The following is a 24,777-nucleotide window of genomic DNA, read 5'->3' as shown; positions in this document are numbered from 1 at the left end:
AAATCTTTCCAAAAAACCAACTTGTATGTTTACTTATTTACTATCTTCACATACACATTTATTGTACGCTATCCTGAACTAGCTCGGAGAAGATCAAATAACAAAAATTGTCTTACAACAGTAACATAGTGTAGACTGTTAATTAAGAAACAATTATCTTCAGATATTATATAACATTTTAATATAATGCATGACTTAATAACATAAAAATAAAAATCTATTCTATTAATTCATTATACATTATATCAAATTGTATGTAATGTTTGAATATATATACAAATTCATAAACAATATTAAACACTTATATAGTAATTTTAACACGTTTGCCCCTAAATCAACAAACTGTTGTATGATTTAAGCACCCGTTATTAGATTTAATCTACGTGGAGTATTTCAGAAAAGTTAGATACGATCTTAAACTAACTAAACGAAAAAAAAAGTTTGCAAATTCGTTAAAAGTAAATTGTTCAACAATGTAATTATACATAGCAATAAAAACGAACCACTTTAGCTGCAACGAACAATGGACTATGGTTCTATTTTTTAAAACGGCCCCAAAAATGGCAGTCTTTGATTTAATCTAGAGGAGATACATTTATAAGAGACGCTAAAATATGAACAAATATGTCACTAGTTATTAAACAGGAAAGTTATGTCTTTTTGATCGAGTTAGGCCATTTCAATTGATATTTTATTGTGTGTCTTTTCATGTTGTATGTTACACCACTGTTTCAGGTTAGGGTGAAGGTTGGCGCCTGTTAAAACGTTTAAACCCGCTGCATTTTTATTATATTGTCTTAAGTCAGGAGCCTGTTGTTCAGTGGTTGTCGTTTGTTGGTGTGGTTCGTAAGTGTTTCTCCTTTCTCGTTATTTATATAGATTAGACCGTGGGGTTTCCTGTTTGAATTGTTTTACACTGGTCATTTTGGGGCCCTTTATAGCTTGCTGTTCGATGTGAGCCAAGGCTCCGTGATGAAGGCCGTACTTTTACCTTTAATTGTTTACTTTTTACACATTGTGACTTGGATGGATAGTTGTCTCATTGGCACTCATACCACATCTTCTTATTTATAAGTTATGATTTTTGTTGTGAATCTGAGGTCTAAAAGTGCAGTCTGTATTTGATCGATCCCACCTTTGATAAACTAGGAGTTATTTACTAATGACATACTGTACCACTTGAACACAATCTGTTTATAGAAATACTCTCAACGATTCTGTCACTCAATATTAGTTATAAACTTGAAATGAGATGACAGTACATGCATTGATTCTTACTAGAAGCTATTGATATGCTTTATAGTCTTATCGGATAACTATACCCATCGTATCTACTTGTTTATAAGTAGAAACTATAGATTTTGGCTTATAATACACTTGTAGATCAAATGAATTCTTGACGCATTATCAACAAGTTCTGGACAGGAGTGTCATACAGAAGTACTATGTTAAGTGCAGATTAAAATAATTGGAATTTATACAATATTGCTACGGATGCACTTTTTGCAATAATGTGAAAAAAATAAGATAAATAAATTAATAGCATATAAAACATAATAAGTTAATATCATATAGAAAAATAAGTTAATAGCATATGGGAAAATAAGTTAATAGCATATGGGAAAATAAGTTAATAGCATATAGAAAAATAAGAATATGTGGTATGATTGATAATGAGACAATTTTCCACCATAGACCAAAGACTTAGAAGTTATCAACCATAGGTCAACATACGGCCATCAACAATAGGCAAAACTCATACTGCATATGAAGTTATAAAAGGTCCCGAAATGACAAATGTAAAACAATTCAAACGAAAAAAAAACTAACGGCTTAATTTATAAAAAACAATAAAAGAAAAAAAAAGAAAAAAATATACAGCAACAAACGATAACCGCTAAACCACAGGCTCTCGGCGTATATATCCGGATACAGTAATTCCCGTACATTCGGACATTACATTGTCGATTGCAAACTTGTTCGAAACATTTTATATACGACGTTTATATAAGGCAGTTCAAATTACATAAATCATTAATTCAAGCAATTAAGGAATAAAGTTTCCTTAGTTATTGAAATTAATTGTAAGCAGAGCTTAACGATGTTCTGATTGTATATTTGTTTTCTACTTGAGATAGAAATCTTGGAATCGCGATGCTAAAAATCAGGCTAATAACCAAACAGAAGGAGTATTTGACGGTCGTGTGATTTTAGCTGTAATTAGAATCAAAGAATCATTAGTAGTAGATTACATACGCAATCAATTTGTCCTTTTCCATATAGAATTACGATGAAGATGGAAACAGTAGATTGCTGATTGACAAACCACACTTAATGATTTACTTTTGTCTTAATTTCTCACAGAGTCCCCAGTGATTAGGTTAAATAATCAATCTCAATGTTTGTCTAAATATTTTGTGTTGCAATGCTCTGAGTTGAATATGTGTTGTTAATGCTTTGAAATATGAATACTAAAGCAGGCTTTTATGATGTACGCAATTCTGTCCGTCTTTTAGAACAATAAAAACGTTAACTGATATACTGGTAGATTTCACGGATGTTTTAAACTTCTTGTAACCATGAAGACATGGCTGGATTCTATAATATGACCACACATACCTGTACGTCCATCGTCCGACAGAATATTGTTTAGAAAGGGCACACCTTGGCGGCGCGGAATGTTCGAAAATACTATGAGGTGATCAAGTCTTACTAATAATCAAGACACGGATATTGTATATTGTATTTTGATCTCTCCGTCCGAAAGAGACCCAGATGGTCTGTTCTAGAACTGATGTAAAAACACTTTAAACTCTGCCGAAGATGTACGTTTAAGGTTTTGAATTATTCTTTGTCGGTCTTCTAACATTTCGTCCCTTTCCCTAAATAAACCCACTTTCTAAACTCAAAGGAGAAGGTCCGGTAAGGGCTTATTTTGGCCTAAAATTTGAAGTATATCTGATGAAAGATTTTTTGACATTTTTAAACACTTAAGTGTCTACTTCAGTCGATTCAATTAGTTTTTTGTAAAAGATTTGAACTGATTTGGTCATTAAAGACGCTCAAATTCAAGCTTAAACATGAAAAATCTATCAAATAAGTCATAAAACGTCACTTTTCAGATGGTTTTTGTCTAAAATTAAAGTGGCCGCATTCGTGTTCAGTCTCAACCTTTATATATGTTACGTAATATCATTAAGTACAACATATATTTAAATATTAAGACTGAACACAAGTGCGGCCACTTCCATTTTATACGAAAACCGTGTAAAAATTAGCACTTATGTTAAAATTGTGAAGAATTCAGGAATTGTGCATGAATTAATGGTGCTATTACCCGATTCATGTGAATTGTATTGTCAAAAAACAGCCAATATTTATGTAGCAAAAATATTCTACTTTCCAATAAATAGCTAAAAGTAAACATTTAATTTTTATTGCTACGACTCACTTCAAAGAAAATCGTACGAAAAAAAAAACTTGTAAGTAATGACCATTTCAGTACGTGTATAACATATTATCAGTTTTAGTCGCAAGATTTTGTGTGTGAAAAGAGCCCCTGCATTGGCGTTAGGCAAATAGATAACAACACTTATCATTGATGGAATGAGGAGCACATGCTGTTATAGTCCAGCCATAAGAACAACTACTGAAAACAATCGGTTTATATATATAAAGTGTAGGACATCATGAATTCATATCAGCAGGCTAAATACTTTGGGATTCCGTTAAGTAACTGCGAGCATTGTTTGATTGGGTAAATATTGTTGTGTTTGAAATTTGTACTTGTGTTTTTGTCAATTATTATTGTACTTTACTTTGGAGTTTTTAATGGTTTTGACAATACGTTCTTTTTCTGTTACATTTTAAGTCTACTGATCGAGATTGAAAGAGGGACTGGTGATATTTTGAGAATAAGTTTAACCAAGCAACAAGATTTTTAAGTGCCTGTCCAAAGTCTGAATTAAACCTCGTCAGTGTATTTTTTGTGTCATATGCCAATATCTTTAGTTATGTGGAAAACGTATTGTTTAAGGCAAATCTTTGATTTTTTTTTGATTAATTTATTCACAACTTTTGTTAAGTTTCTGGACAGATTGTTGTAAGGAGCAGGTCTGGTAAGAGTCATTGTTGGTCTCTGAAATGTCCAAATAGTTACATTGTATGTTCTTTTACAATGCACATTGCATTGAGAAAAGAAAGGGGAAATATAGTCTGGGTATGCAAGAGCGGACAAGTCAATTGTGAAGTCACTTGGACATTATATTTTGAATAGTGGTTTTATTAAATTAAATGTGAGCAACAGTCTGACCTAACATAGTATGTTAATTACTCGCATGAACACTAGTAGATTGTAAATTTCAACTTTGAGCAAAATATCGTTATGATCATTCGTGGTTTGGAAAAGCGATTCGTGAGCAGCAAATTCGGTGTGTTTATTTTCAATTTGTGTATATATTACAGAACGGTTCTGGTTTAACATACATGTATATAGGAGATCCAGGTGAAGATTTGTTCTGGTACTTGCATATTTACAGAAATAGATTGTGTCATACTGTATAATACATTATGGTATATTGTGTGCATTCTATTTGAAAACGCAGATCTAGTTGTCAGTTTGGTAGCCTATATTTTACTCCACTGAAGATCACATTACATGAACGTCTTTTTATTCAGTTTAGGTCAATTGGTCCTTAATATCCCCAATCTGTGTGAATTACACATTTCTTAAGACAGAAAATCAGTAGCAAGTTGACATGTCTTTGCTACGGAAGATTTTTCTGAAGGTAATTGCTAAGTTTGTCTATGCAATTACTGTAAGATAAGATGAATTACCAACGATTGTCTATGGTGCATGACTTATGTCATGCTATGAAGGTTACAATGATTACGTTCGTGCTTTGTATAGAAACTTTTAATAAAAAGTAATAATAAAAAGAATACCAAAGGCAATAACAAAAAAGTATTTACAGAAATACCGAGCTCCAAGGTGAATTCAAAAGGGGAAAGACTTTAACTTTACCATTAAAGTCTCTGAAGAATCAGAAGAAAAAAAACAATGATGCTCTCTCTTTGGTAAAATGTTCTATTTAGTGTTTGCAAATTCATGTCAAAATGATTAATAATTAATCTTTAATCATACAATTTCAGAAGCAGACCTATCAACATGTCTAAATCAGTTGGGTCGGGAGTATGTAAAGTTATGTCTGACAGAATACGGCAAAGCTCTTGGCATGATGGGAAGTAATATGGTGGAATTTTTCAGTAACTTAGATGGATTACATGAGGAAATTTGTAAAGCCCCGCAGTTCAAGAATCAAACCCCACCTTCATTTCGATGTGAAAATAAATTGAACAATGTCGATATGCATTTTTATTCTGACAAGCGTCGTCTGTTATCTTATTATGCAGGAATTGTTCAAGAAATAGCTGAACTTTTATGTCAAGTGCAGATTGACTTAGTTATTCAGCCAAGCGAATCGCCTTCCGGAATTCATCATGTCTTTCATATAAATTCTTCACAACAACGCAACAGTAACAATAACTGCACGATATGTGTTCATCAATCGACATATTCGAGCAAACCGTCCGATTTAAAGATTGGGGTATCCACTTTTTGTGAGGCTTGCCCTTTTCATGTGATAATAGACAGAAATCTAAAAATAGTACAGCTTGGAAAATCTCTCATGAAAGTCATAGTCTGTGACATTCAAACAAAAGGTTTGAACTTTGAAACCTACTTCAGCATTACTAGACCTAAGCTAGACCAAATAACATTCTCAGCACTACTTTCAAGGGTGAATTTCTCATTTGTATTGGAGAGTAAATGCGGATCAAAGTTGCAGCAGGTAGGTTAACAACTGACTACCAGTTATCTTTATATTTTTTTACAGTTTATATTTTTCATGTTGTACAAACATGTACATCAAAACAAAATTGCATCGTGTACTTTAACTAGAAAGATGACTCAAAATATGACAATTATTAAGTTTGTTTAGAGGTTAAATACATTCATACTTTGCCAGTTTTTATAAATTTTAGTATCTCTTAAACGTCATTCACATGAATAGTGAATTAAAAAGCTAATTTAACTGGTGCTAATGTTAAGCCTTGTTATAACCTATGTATGATATGTGTCTATTTCATTACTAATGTCAGCCATGTATCCTTTGCAACCGTTCCGCATCACATTTAATCCTATTACATCATCTATTAAGCCTTTTATATTAGGAATATTAATATCCAAACCAGCTGGGGTTTCCGTCTTTTATTGATTTTTATCAATGAAATTTGATACTTACTTTTCGGTTCAACCTCGTAAATACTGCGAGGAAGGTTGATTCATGTCTTGTGATCGTACTGACTAACAGTAAAGACACATAGTTCATCATGTCACCACGTGCAGTTTTTGTCCTCTTCATAATGCCATTTGTCTGAGTTATACCATCTATGTAGAATTAATTTATATGTCATAATTCTTCAAATGTAGCAATCATCTCTTCTAACGCAAATCGTGATGATTTTTGGTTTTCTATAGAATCTTGTCAAAAAATAGTTATAACCTCGGCATTCCCGTAGTAGTATAACAACGATAATCAATACACACTTGAATGTAGTTCTTATATTTGACAATCATTCAAAGAATAAGTTTGTAAAAAAAAAATAAACAGAGACACCAATTTTACTGCACCCAATGTGCATTTGAACAATAAATGTTTTTTCGGTGATGCTCGAGATTAAAATATTGTAAAGTGCATATCAAAGTATCAAATAATATAAGTTAATAAATGTTGGTAACAGCGGTTCCTCTTCCTCCAGTATGAGCTGACCTTATACAGTATTTGGTTCATTTTGTTATTCTTTTTAGATTTGTAACTCCCAATGCATTTATTCTAAACACAATTTTCCACTTTTGGCTCAGAGCATTGTTGGTCCAGAAAACCGATTCAATATGATTGATTTCAGTTTGGGTACATATCACTGGAAGGTATTTACATCTCTGTCAGGACTTACTTTGACAAACATACCCTTTCAGCGATGATCAAATTCAAAATATTTTCGAATTTGAGACCTTAAAGGAAAGATGGTGAAATTAATGGATAAAAAATAAAGCCAACGCTGGCCTTATAATAGACATTGCTTTACATGATGTATGATTGACATTTTTTCAAACAAATTTCTTGATTTGGCCATTGCTAAGTTTCCTTTTTAACAAGATTTGCCTTTTCATACTTAACAAGTATATGTTAATAATGCTACAGAGGACTGAAAGAAAAGAAAGCATAAATTTCCACAGATATTTATTCAGTACTAAAGCAAATGCATGCTTTTGTCGTACATTTAAAGGAAACTATGAAATGACGAAATTTAGCAATTAGATTGAGGCAATGTTAGATCATTATGGTAAACAATGATTATCAAGACAGTATGGGCTCTATGTTTGGTCTATCAAATTATTTATCTTTTCATTTCGGTGTCAGATTACAAAATATTTTGGATTTGATCATCATTAAAGCGATATATTTTGTCAAAATTGGTTTCATTTAAGCAAATGCCTCTTATGTCTAAACATTTGTGTCAAATATTTATAGAGAACGTTTGTCAACTGGCGATTTTGTTATTTATTGTATTTATTGTTTACCCTAGATCGACTGTTAACAATATATTTACAATATTTCGTTTCTGATTTATTTGTATGGACTTTAGGATAATGTATTTAACTTCTTGCATTATCTGTTTATTCTCATTCCATATTTTCCTGAGCCTATTAATGAATTGGTAAAGTATACATTGTATTTAAGCTTTCTCGTAATTGTCCAATTACAGCACATGCAATTGAAAGGACAAATGATATACCTTCAAGAATCAGACAGCATCTTATTTCTTGGTTCTCCCAGCATTGAGAAAATAGACGAACTAATAGCACGTGGTCTTTATATATCTGATCTTCCAATTCATGATGCAACGCGGGATCTTATTCTTGTCGGTGAACAGACAAAAGCACAGGTAACATAACGTTAACATATTTTATAAGAGAGCAGACAAAGTAAGAACGGGATTATTATTATGAAACGTGAACAGTTTGAAAACAAACTGACAACGTCATGAGAAAAAAACAAAAACGACCAAAAGACAAACAACAGTATACAGAAAACTAAAGACTGAGCAATGAGAACCCCACCAAACACCGGGAGGATTTCAGGTGCCACGGAAGGGTAAGCTGATCCTGCTCCATATGTGGCAAACGTTGTGTTGCTCATGTTAGTTCACACCCTGGGTCTGATTCGGTATGTCATATACGAGGAAAAGAAGACGGATTGTGTAAACGACAATTGGAACATATCCATCGTCATCTGTAAAACAAATTTTCGTTAACGGTCAACCAACCCTTGATGGCGTCCGTGCAGAGTTTAAAGTCAGATATCATATCATATCTACTCCGCAATAAGCGTAAATACCACCTTGCGCTCTGGTCTAATGTTGAATACTTTATAATCAAAAATATCTTCCATCATGTCTACTTCTCCATACTGCGATGATCCAACTCAAATAAGTTAAGTTTTATTAGACTAAACTTCAACGTTATGTTAGTAAGAAGGTTACCATTGGTCTAACACCATGACGTATTGTTATAAGAACTGTCAACATGCTATAGGGCATTAATTTCACAGACTGAAAATCACATGTTATTGTATATCACAACGTCGAATTTTAAATTTCCGGTTCAATGACGTTTCCTGTATTCTTTAGATAACAATACAGACATTTATGTCATTTGTTTATATTATTGCTGTGTTCAGTTATATTACGAAATGCTTAGACATAAAACATAAGAAGTGAAGTACACATTGTATCTTTATAGATGGGAAAATTGATTTTAGATTCAAATTTAATCTGTTCATACTGCTATAGTTCATTCACCTAATAATATGTCTTTTACAAATTTATAAAACAAATGCCACTTGAAGCATATAAAATATGTCCCTGTCTTTAAACGAGAATATTGCACCTTTAAATCTATCGAGTGCAGTATAATAAAAGCCTTTTTGACCAATTCCTGAATGGAAATGTAACATTATTGTATAAAGAACTCTCAACACGCCATATCACCATTAAAACTTTAATACTATGTTATTATCCATAAAATATCTTTAGATTGTTTATGGCTTGTACAGATGATACATAATGTAACTAACTTTTCCTTTCTAATTCAAAAAAACATTCATCAACTCTTCATTAATGCATCTTAGGGAATGGCTTCGACATTTGTAGATACAGATATACACATTCTATAAAAGCTAATTTTATTCCATTTCCGTCCATACGTTCCCCGTTCAACGTGACTGCATATCTATATCTTTTCATTACTTCACAGTTCTTCGTCCATTTTAAGTAGAAGTATGTACAATTTTCATATCCTTCACAGTGCTTCGTATTTTTAATCAAAGTCGTTCCAAGCTCCTCGTCTATTTACTTTCAATCCTTCTAAACACATTGTATATCACGTCTGTAGCCCTTGCTGTTGACAGATGTGACAAATGTCCCGAGTGTATATCACGTCTGTAGTCCTTGCTGTTGACAGGTGTGACAAATGTCCCGAGTTAAAATATACCACCTTTCAGTGTTATTGCTCTATTAACGACATTATATGATAAAGGTAGAGATAGAAATATCGCCTTACATTATTGTTTTTACGAGAAACATTATACTACAGACAGGACGCTGATATAACGAATGTAAAAGATTTTGAAAGTATTCGTCTTACGTTATTATTTTTACGAGAAACATTATACTACAATAAGGACGCTGATATAACGAATATAAACGATTTTGAAAGTATTCGTCTTACATTATTGTTTTTACGAGAAACATTATACTACAGTAAGGACGCTGATATAACGAAAAGATTTGGAAGGTATTCTGATGTCTGTGATTTTTAAACCGAGTATAAGTAACTTTTATGTTAAAGCAATCTTTTGTTTCATTTGTTTCATTTTAACATACATTTTTTTTTGTATTCTAGCAAACCATGTTCATATGTATAAAATTTTAGTTTTTTAAAACCAGTTTTATTTTTCAATTGTAAATGTAGGATGGGTTGAAGAAAAGAATGGAACAAATGAAGAGAAGCATTATAGAAGGAACTGAAGCTGTAGAAGCAGAGAAAAAGAAAAACGTCGAACTCTTACACATGATATTTCCGGAAAAGCTTGCTTCTAGGCTGTGGAGAGGTATTAACTTACATTCGATTGAATGCATTGAAATCGAAAAAAAGGGGTCTCATCTGCTCAGAGTTGAAATTATTGTCAAATTTGGTGATTTTATAATAAAAATTCAATTCATTAATCAGTGGTGTAAATTTTATATTGACGTTGGCAATGTTGCTTGAGGAATAGTATGTTTTACTTCTTATGAAACAAGTGTCGCTGGAGTGGTGACAAATGCATGATATCGTTGGTTTTACAATAAGTGATTTATTTTTGTCGAGACGATTAGGCAAAATATATCAACTAAGTTAAATAAAGAAAATCGACGAAATTATCATGGTTTTCAATGATATCATTCGCTTTACAGTTAATAATTTATCGTAAGCTAATCATTAAATATTTTCACTTCTCGATGAAATCGTCGAAGTTGCAATAATTGATTTACTTTTTAAAAGACAAGATAAACATTGAGGATAATGAGGTGAATAAGTTATTCAGTGATCTAGTTGTTTTCACATGAATAGATTTGTTTCAGGCAAGACATAAGAGATGATGAAGGATCGATTAATTCACCTTATCGATATTCATGGATATTGTTGTTGAACAGCTATTGATTTATTTAACACAATTAAAAAAAAACGATCATCGTCTGATTGAATAAAAGTTAGCTTTACAATAACCAATATATTAAAGACGACAAAAAAACGATGAGGATTTATAATGTGACCATAATTTGATTGAGTGATATCTTTGATTGATAGCACTTTATATTTTTCAGGCGAAACAATAGAACCGATGAAGATTGATGAAGTGACGATGTTATTCAGCGATATCGTTGGTTTTACTGCTATTTGTTCTTCATGTACTCCGCTCACCGTGATAAATATGCTGAATTCTCTATATACACAATTTGACCATTTCTGTGGAGATCTTGACGTGTACAAGGTAACATCAAATTCTATTTGTCCAGTATATTCCAGTTTCAGGCTATGCTAAACTACTAGTGATAAAGAGTCTAAAACAATACACAAAAAGATTACAGTGGTTAAAAATACAAATTTGAAAGTAAATCCACATGCAAGATCGGATTCAAATGACTTGAAGGCTATTATGTTGCTGGATGAATAGTTATTTGTTTAATGGTCTAAAAAGTTAAATACGTATGTTGAATATCAGTGTTGTGCTATGTTATACCGGTATCTGTTGCTTATGAAAATATGACCACGTGCCTTGAAATGACGATAGTCCTTGAAGTTGTTACAGGTTTGTTTTATTAGATTGAAACAGTTAAAAGGAATATGTAATGCAAGAAAAAAAGAAGAATATAGTTGGCTTGCATACTAAAAGTTATGGTATAAAAGTTGATGATCCCATATTAAAAAAAAGAAATTATTCGATTCAATTTCTTTGATATCAATTCGTTTTATTTGTCATTTGATGCAAGTCACATCCTCTGAAATGGTGAAAGTCAAATCTGGAGGAAAGAAATGTGTTGAAACATTGTTTGCACGTTCATTTTCTCAAAATCTGTCATGATAATCATTTCCTGAATGAAATAGATTTTAGTCTAAGTAGGCTCTATAGATGGACATAGGATGTTTTGAACTGCATGGTTTGATCTAAAGAAGCTCTACCACATTAGTTACGAAATATGTGTACATTGCCCAAATCAAATAGTAAGAATTGATGCCAAATAGTTAAATTCTCCTATTTATATGATTGATACTGAGTTTCTACATTTGGTTAAGTTTTTTTATTATTGTATTATAAATAATCTTATTTTGTTATTGTCACTCGTGTAACAGAAATCCTTTTCAACAATTTTTCCAGCAGCCATTTCTATGGTAGAAATAACATGATTATAACAAAAATAGTGACAATGTCATCAACCGATTTACTTGACCATAGAAGTAACGAGAAGTGCATCAGTTCATTCCATTACGCCTGATTATCACTATATCTGTCCAATCTAGTTCATCCTAGAGATAGTCCAACACAAAGGTTGTTAATTGCAGTAAATGTTTACATTTTTGTGTTAGAAATATCTAATAATACAATATTTTATGGAAACCTATTACTATTTCACATGACTACTGTTATCTTTTCCTAAATGAATTAACTTGGCTAGCATTAACCTTAATATTCTATACAAAATTAGCTCTATCCAAGTTGATAATCTCAGAAATGAGACGATGTAAAAGCGTTCTAATTGACTTAGAAGTGTATACTTAGACATTTGCATTAACATTTTATTTTAGGGAAACTTTCGAGCGTTTTGCTGCTATTTCTTTTTGTATAGTTCTTTTTGTTTTGTCAGTTTGTTAGGTTTTCTTTCATTCTTTCTTTCTTTCGTTTTCCTTTTTTATATCAGTAGGCAGCTTAACTAGTTAAGTAAGAGAATAGAAAATACTAGAATATATTTATGATGTATACTAGTATTCATTTTTTTTCATTAGTACAAGTATTGACATTTTCTATCCTAATAATTTTTCGTGCTGAGGTTTAAACATTTCTGCCTTTTAAACCCATTTAAACATTTGAAAATGTACTGTTTACTAAATTTCACTGACTTCGAATGCTCACTAAGCCATTGAAAATGATATCAATCCGAATGTAAATGTATAATTATGCCCACGATCGAAGGAGCCGTTATGCTGTTCATAAAAGTTCCATCGCATTTTTAACAGGAGCTTCCTGGAATTTCTTATCAGGTTTTGTGGGAACATGTTCTATCTTATGATGCATTTGTATCATTCAATTTCACAATTACCGAATATTTATATATTCTAACTCAAATGGACATGAATGAAATTAACGTTGCATTTATCTTGGGAACTATCAATTAGAGATTCCTTAAATTTGATAGACTTCATGTGAACATGCTATACCATGTGATGTGTTTTCAGATTCATCGCTACCCAACTTCTTGTTTCCCGAATACTTTTATATTCTAACACACATTGGGCATGCGTTACATTTTCGTCGAACTTTTCTAGAACTTCAAATAAGAGCTTCTTTAATTTTGTTATTAGGCTTTATATAAACATCCAGTACCTTGGGACTAGTTTTCAGATTTATCGATCATGAACTCACTGTTTACCGAATACTTATGTATTCGTAACCATAATTGCCATGTATGAAATTTTTGTCGCAATTCTAAAAATAACTACCAATAAGAGCTTTCTGAAATTTGTATCAGGCTTTGTGTGAACTGCTATAATGTGTTATGCCTTTTCAGATGCATCACTCCTCAACTCGATACTTAAAGCGGGTGTATCATTCGTGAGCAATAACTCACAGTTCTATTTGTTGATTCGATAACAGCAGCAGTTTATAATTTCAAACAGGATGCAACTTAATAAAATTTGCTTTCACCTGACACGTTATTCGGTATAGACATTAACTTCATACCTTCATAATACGAAAGTTTCTCATACGCAATGACATTTTGTTTGTTTCTAACCATGCAAAATCAATTATACAAAAATGATGAAAGCTGTATTTGCTTCTCCTATGACCATGGCGTTGTTAGTTTGTTTTCGATCTATGAGTTTGACTGTCCCTCTGGTATCTTTCGTCCCTCTTTTTCAAATTAACCAGTACGACTATCTGCCCGGAAACTATCTTAGTGAAGTTTGTAATTGTCACTTTATATTGTTTAGGTTCGATTATCTGGGTTATAATTTGGGAAAGAAACTACATTTGTTTTTCGTATTTCCTTCTCATCACCCAGTTTAGATTTATGTCCGATGATTAGTACAGAGATGACTACAAACAACATAACTTATTAAAACAGCAACAAAATTTAACGGACCAAAAGAAAACAAGATTGGTTCAAAACGCACAATGACGTTCTTAAATCAAAATGATATGTGTTTAATACCAGGAAAATTTATGATAAACGGGGAAAAGCAAATGTATGTTATGAAAATAGTTCACTTACTTCTTTTAGCATTAGTTACTACTAAATAAAGTAATAACCTTTCAGAATTTTGGGTCTTTAAATGCTCTTGAATTTTGTACTTTATTGGACCTTTTTAACTTTTTCATTCGAGCGTCACTGATGAGTTATTTGAACACAAAACAATCGTTTCCGTACAAAACTTAAATTTGGTATCTATGATGAGTTTATTTATCAGCTAACAATCTGAATTCGACGCTATACAAGTTCCAAGGTTACCGTCACGGTTCCAAGTTTACCATCACGGTTCCAAGTTTACCATCACGGTTCTAAGGTTACCATCACGGTTTCAAGGTTACCATCATGAATTGGTTAACCAGTACTACGTATCCATGTCTCAACCCTCTAGATACATGTTTTCGTGGTTTCAAAATACCAGCATAGTCGTCTGATGTACATTTACCGATTGTGGTCAATTCCATATTGTGACATTTTGTCTGATTTTATATTCGCATGACGAGCGGTCATGCAAAATAGGAGATATTTACCATGTCAACGTACCCGGTCTTGCTCTTTTGAGGGTCCATTAGATTCCTTTAATTTTGTGTTGTTGTTTTTGTTTGTATATTAACGAATTTATGGAGTTCTGAAGATCGGTAAATCACTGTTGTTGTTTACTTATATCTAGCGACATTTGAAAATCAGCAAACTACAGGCTATATATAAGCCAAACAACATTATGGAATTCATTTTATCGAAAGCACTTTATAGTACTGTACACTGTTGAGGATTGTATTTCTATATCCCTAATGCTTTTCAACTCATTTTCAACTTTTACTTTTGCCATTTGAAATATAATTATTTGCGAGTTTGAAATTTAATTTTCAATTTACATAGATGAAACACATTATTATAATTAGGACTAGTCACTATAAGCGCGTTCATCCAAACAAACTTAATCAGATTCTTAAATTACACACTGAAGATTATTTCTTTTAACTCTCATCAAAGAGTCCAATATCTCGAAATAGTTTCGAGTAGGTGTAATTTTCCAAATTGAAATAGGAAGCACAAATTGATATAATTGACTTTCTGCAAAGCAAGTATCACTGACATTTCTTAATAAAACTAAACTCTCTATACAAGAATAATTTGCTTTTGCCAAATAATTAGGTTTAGAAATTTAAAAAATAGCGTCTAAGAAAAAGAGTTAAATTTTTAATAAAAAAAATTATAAAACCAAGGGTCTGTTACAAATGATAAGTCATAAAGCGGTTGTCTTTATTTTCTGTTTGCAAAAAAATTAAAGCTTATAAATGATATTTAATTAAAAATGTATAAAACCTCAAACGAAGACCGAAATCTTCTTGAATGAACAATGCCATATTCTTAACCTCTAGAATGTGGCTTTGTTTCTGTCATTTAAAATTCTTGACCGGCTAAATATTTCGTTAACTGTAGAATCATTTCCATATTTCCTCAAATAATTTTCTATTTTTTTAGCAAATCTATTACCAGAACGTTATTATTTTGTCAAGTTTTATGAACTTCCCCCTTTTTGAATTTACCTATGAGTTTGGTATGTTACTTGAACTTTTTTGCATGAAATGATAAAAAAATGGAAAATTTTTGCTTTATTTTACTGAAGACTTTTCTAAAAAAAAATATGACCTTTAGTCTCAACCATATAATTACCAACCGAAGACTTAATAAAATATTCTGGTGAACATATGTATTTTCAACGAACTTTATCCTTGCTGAGGTAATGTGTTTCCAAAACCTTCTTACACATGACAACCCCAACTTTAACTTTGGATGTATCCTGCCTCAGAGAACAAGAATATATAAAGATGTTTTTTTTTTCCCTTTGGTTGCTTTCTAAATGAAGTATATTCCACGCGTCCTTTTATTATACATATATGTGTTTTAGGTAGAAACAATTGGAGACGCTTATTGTGTTGCTGGAGGGCTGCATCGTCCTTCCAAATTTCATGCCCAGCAAATAGCTTGGATGGCAATAAGAATGATGGACACTGCCTGTAAAGAAAAATCACATGATGGGAACACGATTAGGGTAAGGATGACACTTTATACAAACTTACAAAAAGATTAACTACCAGTAAGGTAATAAATAACATGTGTTGACATACCACTGAATTTTGTGAGATTGAGAACTAAACTAATTTTTTTCAAGAAGAAGTGAAGTTATTTTCAAAATTATTCACTAGTGAACCCATTTTGAAGTGAACAGCTCTTAAAAGATTGAACAATATTTGTTTAAGTCATATTCAGTATTTCAGTCAATTTTCAGTCGCTTCCACTGCGGTTAATTCAGTACTGTTCATACAATATGCTTACAGTCAATTAAGATCTGTTCAGTTTAAGTTCAGACTGTTAAGTAGCTGTTTTACCTCTACAAAACAACCACATTCTGAATTATCTGAAAAGTCACTAAACTGTACTGGATTGATTGCGAGCAAAATGTCTGAAAAAATACCTGAAAAATAGTTGAAACTCATTACAAGACGTTCTTAGTTTCAAAATTTTCAGATTATGCTTAGATCAAAATGGCCGTTTAAAACTTAGATGAATTTACTAATGAATAAACGTTTATTTTGTGCTATGTAAAGTAATTTAGGTTGATAAACTATAAGTTACAACCCACGAACCTATATCAACTAAATAATGCCTTTCCAGATTTTCTTATTCAACATATGCAAATGATTTTACATAATTTCTAACTAAATTGTGCAATCTGTAAATCTGTTATAATTTTTATATATGTTAACTCGTATTAAAAACCTTTTTTGGAGATGTGTATTACTACTTACTTTCTGTTACTTCTAGTCGGTTGTTACCTTATATTACGTAAAAACTGTAATAAAATGTAACTGGGCAACCAGGATTTCAAGAAACCACAAGGTATATACTTCAATGAAATCTCCATATTTTGGAGTTATTAAAGACTCCAAAGTTCGATTTATCAAATACTTATAACATACTTTTGTATTACTAAAATAATAAATTATATCTAATTTTATTTTTACAGATGCGGATTGGATTACATAGTGGGTCGGTGTTGGCAGGAATTGTTGGTGTACGCATGCCCAGATATTGTTTGTTCGGAAACAATGTGACATTAGCAAACAAATTTGAATCTGGAAGTGAAGCAACCAAAATTAACATTAGTCCTACAACATACAGGTAATTTATGTAACATATTTTATATTACAAAATTAACTAAGCAGATGAAATGATGAAGTTTGTAAGATAGCAACAAAACAATGAGCTGTCAAAATGAATACTAGAATCTTGTGTTCACTGCTTAGCCTTCAGTGCGATATGTATCAAAATAACACCGGATTACCGTTTTCCTTTAGAGTATTCCATTATACTGCCTTTTATCAAGACAATTTGACCTTAAAAGATGACTGAACATAAAGTTTGAAGAAAAATCTATCCACCATAAATACAGAAAATATTCTTATGTCATCGCAATATAATTTTATCTATGAAAAATGCCACCTTTGCTGTTTACACAGTTTACTGTTCTGTAGATGCTTATAATTATTCAAATTCAATTGCAAAAGTTACAAAATCATGGACTGGTCTTAAGATAAGCATGATAGAAGTTTCCGGAAAAATATACAGAAATTTGTTTTAGGAATTACAAAATTGTTTGAAGATACCTTTATATGAACCAACATGTATCATGGAATTTTTAAATGTTTTCTACAATACCGAAACTATATAAAAAAATAAGGAGATGTGGTATGATTGCCAATGATGCAACTATCCACCAAAGTTCAAATGAAGTGGATGTAAGCAATTATAGGCAACCGTAACTTCTATACAATATGTACAACAACGGTTCGGACTAGTTTTTATTGTAGTATGTGTTAGAAATTTCGTAGTACCTTTTTCATCTACATCAAATTCATCAACATTACAATTTATTACGTATCACATCCGCTTGAAAAGTTAATATTATTAGAAAATTAAAAGCTAAAATGAAAGAAGGTTAAAACATACTAATTGAAAAGTACCTAAACAGAGCTGTTAATCGTAATCTATATCATTTCGGAAGCCAGAATGATACTTTCAAATATCAGATAATGTAAGCCATCTGTCTAGTATATTTATTTGCCTAGGATCGAATGTTATTTTAGATCAATTACAATGTAACCAAACCATACAATAATTTCTGAAGATTTTTCTCAATGAAATATTGGAAGCTTGCAAAGCATCTCATCAAAATGCCGACAGTTAAGAAAAATGTTAATTCATTGAAATTTGTATGAATATTTTGGATTAAGAATTCAAGGAATGAAAGTACAATTCCAAGTCGAATTAATATTTCCCTTTAATGCAAGTGCTTTAAATTTAATTGAAGGGTTTTTAGGGTCTGAATATATAACAACGATTCTAAAGGTAAACACTTTAACTTTTTAAGATGAAGGCAAATGATGTGCATTTTTAAACTGCTCTTGACATTTTTTAAAATCTGAATCTGAATGTATTATTCTAGTACTTTAATGAATTGGCCTACAGCTATAGGCTATCCATATCAAAGATTATCAATAATATGTTATAAGTATCGTAGCTACACTCATGTCCTATAGATTGAAATAAACAATTAATTTCCCCATAGGCGACAATGATAGCCTTTTTCGAGATACAGACTTTAGAAAGTTGATTTTTTTAACGAAACCTTGCTAGAATTAAAAAAAAGTTATTAGGACAGTATTTTTTGGTCCAAAAAATATAGGTTCGCGTTGCTTTTCTAAGCGTAATTTGTACTTATCTCCCATGCCTATCAATTTTGCACTAAAAAATACGTGTCTCATCCTAGCTTTTAAAAGACATCTCAGTTCCGTTAGGGCTAAGGAAAATAATTTATTTGGCCTTTGGTATAATGCAGAATGCACGAAGTCTCTAATAACAGAAAATAACGGGCGCACATATCAACCAATCAGGATTAGCTATACTCTTAATTCTGAATACCATGTTATGCTCATAAAATGGCTGCGCTCATAAAATCTAATGGTGTATTGTAACCTATATCCTTCTTAATATGACATCTCCGAATGAGATTTCCCATTGTTTTTTTTTACCTGCCATGAACAACACGACAGGTTTTACTAGTAAGGCAGGATCTGTTTACCCTTCTGAACCACATGATATCACCACTGCTGTTGGTAGGGTACGTGATGTCAGACTTTTATTTGTAGACTTGGTTTTTTTCGTCGTTTTTCTTTTAACCATAGTAGTTTCTGTTATTCTTCAGGTACTATAATTGTCCCCTTGGTATCTTTTGCCTTCTTTTTGTGTGAATCATAATTTGTTATGTATGCATTATTTATATGGAAAACAAGAGAGTTTTAATCAGAGATCAGGAAAGACATTTCCTTCCTGTTTCTATAATCATATCCCTTATTATCCTACAATGATTTACGGAAAAGCCATTATCGTGTCTGTGAATCCGGTTAAAAATCTAAATTCGAAACTTAATTTGAGATCTCATTTACAGTAATTCCTTTAGCTGTAGGAATATTTTGATGGTTCAATTGATTTACAATAGAAAAAAAGTTCAATCTTGCTCGGAATATTTTTTTGCAATCTCTGATGTAATTTAAACTCGTGTACAATTTAATCATAAAAGTATAAAAATGTATTAGCATACCCATGCTACACTATATGAAGAATGACAGTATAATTTTTATCTTATTATCTTTTAATTAATTTTTGTCTAGTCAATTTTCTTTTTTTCACACTGCCACACAACATTCAATAATCCTAATTAATACAATATTAACTGCCAAAGGCATATACCACTTCTTACACTGAAACTGTAATCGGATAGACGAGATATTTTACTTCAGGACTTTCTTTACTCACGATTTTTCCCGCAATTCCAAATAATCAACAGTTTATACAATAAAGACTTATCAAGACTGCCAACATGAATTCTGAAATAGTGAATCTTTTGAATGTATATGGTGCATATATTTGTGCGATGCTTATTTCTTTTAAAGATATGCAAGTATGAAAGAAAACACACAAAAACAACAACCGTTGAATGCAGAATATATTCAAACATAATCATGTTTGAAAGCAACATGTAGATTAGTTTATTATTCGACGATTGAGGCTTCCGATTCCAAAAGACTTTTTTGGACGCATCAAATTAATAGTTTTAATTTCACTGGTAAAAAACTAAAAAAAATGAGAAATGTCACAGAAGTTTTAGGCAATGAATTCTCTTTTATTGTTGGGTGTGTTACAGATTTTCAATAAAATTGCGTCTTGATTTAAGCATATTTTTTTTAAAGTTGCACTTGGTAAATACAGCTGTTTCACAAACCACGCCTCTTTTGGGGAGATATATAATATTCATAGATATTTTGTTTTGTTTACCTACTGGTTCCCAGATATGATCTCTATGTTTCATCTCATAGAGACATAAATTGGGTATATACCAGAATAAATACACATGGATATCGACAAAATTGATTTCTGAGGAAGACCCAAAGTGAAGGGAGGGGTCGTACCGAATTTTAGTATAAATTTGAACTCTTAGAAGTTCGGGGCATATAAATGTTGAAAATATGCCGCACAGCCCTATGTTTTGAACTTTGAAAAAAATAGTAGTGCATATGAACTTTCCATTCTATGTTATATTTTATTTACGAAACTTCATAGTAAAAATGGCACAGCTTTAGCCGTAAAAGGAGTTCACATGGGAAATTGCATTGTCTATATTTACCGAAGTGTAACCTTAAGGTGTTCTTGTTCATATTTAAAAAAAACTAGTCAAAGATATCAGGCTTACAATTTGGTACACCAGTTATTCGTATTTATGACACTCTTCAGTGTCGTTCAAACAAAACAGTTGGAAAGCCAAATCAAATACGAAGTTGATGAGCACAAATACGATATTTTATTGGGAGAAGTACAAAAGGAAATGTTAATGGTCAGCATAGGATTATGACAAAGCGAAAAAAAATAAGGAAGCATGAAAAAAACGGATTTGAAGAGCATTAAAAGCAAAAATTCTGAAAAGGTTTCCAAATATGGCTGAGACAATCTATAAGAAATACAATAATAAATAAGAGGTTTAATTGCTCTTGGGAAGATATATGTTATTTTATTTTTTAAGTATTGTGTTGATATTGCGACTATCAGATAAGTCTTTTTTTTCTAGTTACATTGAAAATGTTGATGGGTTTAAGTTCACTCCAAGGTCACGAGAAGACTTACCTGCTGGCTTTCCTGAAAATATTCCTGGTGTCTGTTACTTCCTCGATGGATACAATTATCCTGGAGCTTCAAAGGACAAAGATGTTGACCATATCACACTTGCGTTGAAAACATTGCCAATTTGCAATGAAACAAAAACGTAGGATATCAAATAGAAATTATGCAATAGTCAACGGGTAATATAAAACTTTGAATACAATGTTGTGGATCGTAACCGATTGGTGTTTACCCAACGAGTTGTCTGGTGATATTCGATTTGATAGTGTGAATGATTTGTTTTTAATAAAAGCATCGTTTACAAAATTACTGTTTGTTAGAACATGAAATTGTAGGTAGTGTTAAACCAATATTAGATGTGTATATTAAGATTTAAACACCAAAATACTCCTGCCGTAGCTTTAAGTTATTGGCTCCAAAAAGGCAGGGAAAAAAACTACAGTTTAACATAAAAATATTCAAACAGTAAAACAATAAACGTTTAAATGACATCCACACAAAAAGTTAATACCAGAAACGTTTTATACTCCTAAAATCCGTAAATGTGATGAAATGTGAATATGTGAATTTTCTTTTCTTTTTTGTTAATTTAGTTAATTGTGTGATAAATATTTTGTATTCTTTTTATATTATTTATTATTTAAAATATGATATTATAGTTTATAGATTAAAAAATATGAATATAATTTATAAATCATGTTATGTATATTATAGTTTTTATTTAAACTACTTAGTTTATATACTTGTTTGCATTTTGTAAGTTGTAATAGAACAGTCGACAATCATATATGTATACTATTTAAATATATGACACTTTTTAAAGCATATAATAAATTAGTATTTTAAAACATTGTACAATGTATATTATGAAATATTTGTTTGGTTCTCCTTTGCAAACATTCATTTTTATATAAACTGTGAATAACTTTCATACATGTTTATGATTTGCTCGCCAGTCAAAGAGTTTGGGAAAAAGCTGCGAGTTTGTTATACATAAGATTAGTTGAGGGATATTTCAATATCATGGATAGATAGTTCACAGCTCATGTTGCGCTTTTTTTTGTCTTCAACGCTCTTCAACTTCGTACTTTGTTTTGCTTTTTTTTTTTTTAACTTTTTTGATTCGGGCGTCATTGATGAGTCTTTTTTAGACGAAACGCGTGTCTGGCGAACAAAAGTTAAAGTCTGGTTTCTATGATGAGTTTATTTAACAATAAGGATATTTTACCCTTAATTTCATTTTTCGTATTGACTTTTTGAAAAGAATAAAAAAACCTTTGAATATTTAACACGTCTTAATATTTGGTCATTGCATCAAAAAACTTTGTTAATACTTAGTCTTTCTACTCACTTCATTTAATAATTGTTTAACCTGTCGACGCATCTTATCTCGCTCCTTTTGAAGTTCATTCGATTTCCTCAGTTTTTTATGTTTACCTTGATTTTTATCTTCTTAATTGATTTATGAGACTTAAACATCGGTTAACTACTGTTGCCTCTAAACTACTTCCTCCTTTAATTTTAATGTTGAATGATTTTTCTTGCATTTAGGGAATGTCCATTCATCATAATGTGTCTTAAAAGATAGTGTTACACAATTTTTTTTTCCATTTTTTTTAAAGAATATTTATTATACTTTATGATGTCCATTCAAGATTATGTTATGGTCGGTGAACTAAATTATAAAGAAATAACTCTATTTATATTGTTTGTATTTGTCTTCTTAAAAAGAATAAATAACTGACAAAAAGTTACTAATTCAAAGTTATAAGGGGTGAAAAAAGACAATACTCTATTTATTAACCGTAATAACATGTTCATTTTTAGTTTTCAACACTGAATTTGATTAATACAAGAATATATATTTCAAGATTGAATACCTTAAAATCGTATAGCATGAACACTTAGGTACGTATATGTATTTTTCTTTTCTGACCATTATTACGTTTTTTTTGTAATTTATAAAAATAAAGATAAATAATTTCTTCCTGTCTTGATGATGGAGTCAAGGTTTATATGTGTGTCTGTTTGTTTGAAGTCTTAGCAAAAAACGTATGTTACTGTTTGTACTTATATGAGCAACACGACAGATGTCACATATGGAACAGAATCTGCTTGTCCTTCCAGAGTACCCGAGATCACCCCGGTTTTGGAGGGGTTTGTGTTGCTCAGTCTTTTAGTTTTCTCTGTTGTGTTTTGCATACTGTTGTTTGTCTTTTGGTTGTTTTTCGTCTTTTGCCAAGGCGAAAATCCTATTAGTAGTGTCAATAAAGTTACTGAAATATATAAGGAAGGAAAGTTAAATAACTAAATACTGAAATATAGAATCTTCATCTCATTGTGCATTTATAGAGGGTGAGACAAACCCATAAAGGCAAACAGAGAGAAGGAGAAAAATCCTATAATTAGTGTAATTAAAGTTACTGAAATAAAGAAGAAAGGAAAGTTAAATAACAGAATACTGAAATATAGAAGAAAGGTAGTATAGTTTAATCTTCATCTCATTGTACATTTGAAAAACCTGTGGTGAACCCAGGTCTTCCGGAAGGGTAAGACGTTCCTGCTTCAGCTGCCGTCGTGTTGCTCATGCAAGTAAAAGTCCGGTGATAAGTTTCATTCGGTAATATCACATTCGTCGATAAGAGAAGGGGATTTACACATACACCGAATCCTGATAGAGTCCGTAATCCTTCTTCGAAAGGATGTTTTCAACAAGAGAGTACATACAAGGACACCGATATAGAGAAAACACTACTATATTACATTGTAAACGGTCGTTAGAAAACAGAAGTGTCATAAAAGAAATGTAAAATTGTCCCATAGTCATGTGTAGAGCCACAGTCCTTATACCAATGTTAGAAACCAAGGAAACACATAGTATTTATACAATATAGATACTAATAAAGAAACAGATCTTCCTTTACTCTATTGTGTACTAAAGTGGGGTTCGTGTTACTCTGTCTTTAGTTTTCTATGTTGTGTTTTGTGTACTATTGTTTGTCTGTTTGTCTTTTTCTTTTTTTTAGCCATGGCGTTGTTAGTTTATTTTCGAATTATGAGTTTGAATATCCCTTTGTTATCTTTCGCCTCTCTTTTCTAAGTCCTTGTTGATCTTTCCTTTAAATTCTAAACCTAAAGACATATTGAAACAATTACTGAAGCTGTGTTTGATAAAAAAAAAAGAATGACCCACGCAGATAGAAATGTTTTGTGTTTGGAAGGGACAAATTGAAAAACTGCTCCGATTGAGATAAAATGTTCTGTGAAATTGGTATCATCAAGATGATTGAATGACATTTTTTGATATTCTGGATGACGTTTTTGAACTAACTACCGGCTTTCCTGTGATAATCAATTGCTCTCTTTTGTTTGCCTTCTAGTTCGTATAAGATAGATTTCATATAGGAGCTT

At 31.4% G+C, this 24,777-nt stretch overlaps 1 protein-coding gene across 1 annotated transcript in view; it reads left to right on the top strand.

The window, feature by feature from the left end:
- LOC127736649 (guanylate cyclase soluble subunit alpha-2-like) overlaps positions 1-23,381 on the top strand; it is a 32,785-nt gene extending 9,404 nt beyond the window's left edge. Inside the window, exons 4-10 of the mRNA XM_052247207.1 lie at positions 5,152-5,849; positions 7,828-8,007; positions 10,094-10,232; positions 10,987-11,153; positions 16,040-16,183; positions 17,159-17,313; positions 21,314-23,381. Of these exons, the coding sequence (XP_052103167.1) occupies positions 5,152-5,849; positions 7,828-8,007; positions 10,094-10,232; positions 10,987-11,153; positions 16,040-16,183; positions 17,159-17,313; positions 21,314-21,512 (1,682 nt within the window). The 3' untranslated portion in view covers positions 21,513-23,381. The remainder of the gene's footprint in view (positions 1-5,151; positions 5,850-7,827; positions 8,008-10,093; positions 10,233-10,986; positions 11,154-16,039; positions 16,184-17,158; positions 17,314-21,313) is intronic.
- Positions 23,382-24,777: the final 1,396 nt, after the last annotated feature.

This window comes from Mytilus californianus, unplaced genomic scaffold (assembly GCF_021869535.1).
Source record: "Mytilus californianus isolate M0D057914Y unplaced genomic scaffold, xbMytCali1.0.p SCAF_35, whole genome shotgun sequence".
Lineage (NCBI taxonomy): Eukaryota > Metazoa > Mollusca > Bivalvia > Mytilida > Mytilidae > Mytilus > Mytilus californianus.
Note: the sequence above shows the minus strand (reverse complement) of the source record. Positions and strands in the feature narration are given on the sequence as shown.